This window comes from Mus caroli, chromosome 4, assembly GCF_900094665.2.
Source record: "Mus caroli chromosome 4, CAROLI_EIJ_v1.1, whole genome shotgun sequence".
Classification (NCBI taxonomy): domain Eukaryota; kingdom Metazoa; phylum Chordata; class Mammalia; order Rodentia; family Muridae; genus Mus; species Mus caroli.
The window spans coordinates 125,932,979-125,935,175 of NC_034573.1; the positions used below are offsets into that span (position 1 = coordinate 125,932,979).

Here is a 2,197-nt window from a genome sequence, read left to right on the forward strand (position 1 = left end):
CACCAGATCTCATTGTGGATGGTTGTGAACCACAATGTGGTTGCTGGGATTTGAACTCGGGACCTTCGGAAGAGCAGTCAGTACTCTTACCCGCTGAGCCATCTCTCCAGCCCCAATAATTCTTAAAAAAAAAAAAAAAAGGATCTGTCTCCTAGAACTGTTCTGAGGAAATGATCATCATGGAGAATTATGAGTAGCACCTGCCTCAGAGAGTGGTTGAGAGAGTTAGAGGAGAGCATGGACACCCATGGAAACATCTAGAATGCTACTCTGCATGAACGCCGTTACCGCTTGTCATCCTCAGATCCAACAGCAGCAAATCTAAAGTGGAAACTCCCACGACCCCCAGCAGCCCCTCAACTCCCACCTTCGCCCCCACCGTCTGTCTCCTGGCCCCCTGCTACCTCACCGGGGACTCTGTCCGGGACAAATGTGTGGAGATGCTGTCAGCTGCTCTGAAGGCAGAAGGTGGAGGCTGGGGCTGGGGCTGGGGCTGGGGCTGGGGCTGGGGCTGGGGCTGGGGCTGGGGCTGGGGAAGAGGAAGCAGCCGGTTAGACACCATTGGTTTGCTTGCTTTCTTGCTTGCTTGCTTGTTGAGGCAGAGTCTCCAGTAGGGGTGCATCCCACTGTCAAGAATCGTCCCTAGCAAAGTTGCGCAGGGCTAATGTCTGTATCCCCACCTCTTTCAGACAATTTCAAGGACTATGGAGTCAACTGTGACAAGCTGGCCTCAGAAATAGAAGACCATATCCTCACATGGCTTATGGCAGGGGATGCCTAAAACTGTCTAGTTGGCGGGTGTGGGCACAGCTCTGGGAATGGCTCCCTGCTCTGCCCTTGAACCAGAGCTCCTGAGTGCAGCTGACATTGCTCTTGGGTCCTGCCGGGCCCATCGGTGGGTTCCCTGGGCTCGTCTGATTGCAGGCGAGGCACCGGAAGCTCAGGGAGGCGCTGTCACCTGCCAAAGCTCCTGCAGTAAACCCTGCCCTGATCTGTCTGCATGAACAGAGGGGTAACCTGCTCCACAGGCTATGTTTTCCTCCCTCCCTCTGATAGGCACAGCTCCTGAGTGCACTCTGAGTGATGCAATTAGGCAGGCACTGCGCTGGGCAGCTGATACTTGGTGACTGTCTTAATGCCCCCAGCCACCCCTCTGAAGCTTGTTGGTGTTCTCATCAGGGAAACTAAGGGTGGGGATGGCAAGGTATCAGAGCTGGACGAAAAGTCTTGATATATGGTTCTATGTATATAAAAAAGTATATTTTAAAAATAGAATCTCACTATGTAGCTGTGGCTTGCAAGAACTCTCTCTATGTAGACTAGGCTAGCCTCAAACTTACAGAGATCCTCTGCCTCTCTGCCTCTCTGCCTCTCTGCCTCTCTGCCTCTCTCTCTGCCTCTCTGCCTCTCTCTCTCTCTGCCTCTCTGCCCCTCTGCCCCTCTGCCTCTCTGCCTCTCTGCCTGCCTCTCTGCCTCTCTGCCTCTCTGCCTCTCTGCCTCTCTGCCCCTCTGCCCCTCTGCCCCTCTGCCTCTCTGCCTCTCTCTCTGCCTCTCTCTCTGCCTCTCTCTCTCTGCCTCTCTCTCTGCCTCTCTGCCTCTCTGCCTCTCTGCCCCTCTGCCCCTCTCTCTGCCACTCTGCCTCTCTCTCTGCCTCTCTCTCTGCCTCTCTGCCCCTCTGCCCCTCTGCCCCTCTGCCCCTCTGCCCCTCTGCCTCTGCCTCAGGGTGCTGGTATTAAAGGCACATGCCAGCATGCCTGTCGGTTCTATATATTTATGTTTTCTATGTCCTTTACCTACTATTTTACCTCCTGATTCTTTTCACATTTGAGGGTAGGCTTGGTCTTTCCTCTTCCTCCTCATCCTCCTCTTCTTCCTCCTCTTCCTCCTCTTCCTCTCCCCTCTTCTCCTCCTCTTCCTCCTCTTCTTTTTCTTCTTTTTCTTTTTTTAAAGATTTGTTGGGGCTCTTTGGAAGAGCACTGACTGCTCTTCCAAAGGTCCTGAGTTCAAATTCCAGCAACCACATAACTGCTCATAAACATCCCGTAATGAGATCTGACGCCCTCCTCTGGTGTGTCTGAAGACAGCTACAGTACACTTACATATAATAATAAATACAATCTTTTTTTTTTTTTAAAGATTTATTTATTTATTATATGTAAGTACACTGTAGCTGTCTTCAGACACTCCAGAAGAGGGC

The 2,197-nt window shown here is 52.1% G+C and overlaps 1 protein-coding gene across 2 annotated transcripts in view; it reads left to right on the forward strand.

The window, feature by feature from the left end:
- The window catches only part of Tcea3 (transcription elongation factor A3), a 28,649-nt gene that overhangs the window by 16,450 nt on the left and 10,002 nt on the right, over positions 1-2,197 (forward strand). For both annotated transcript variants that reach the window (XM_029476729.1, XM_021160969.2), the window contains exons 6-7: positions 305-468; positions 690-746. In XM_029476729.1, coding sequence (XP_029332589.1) covers positions 305-468; positions 690-746 — 221 coding nt within the window. The remainder of the gene's footprint in view (positions 1-304; positions 469-689; positions 747-2,197) is intronic.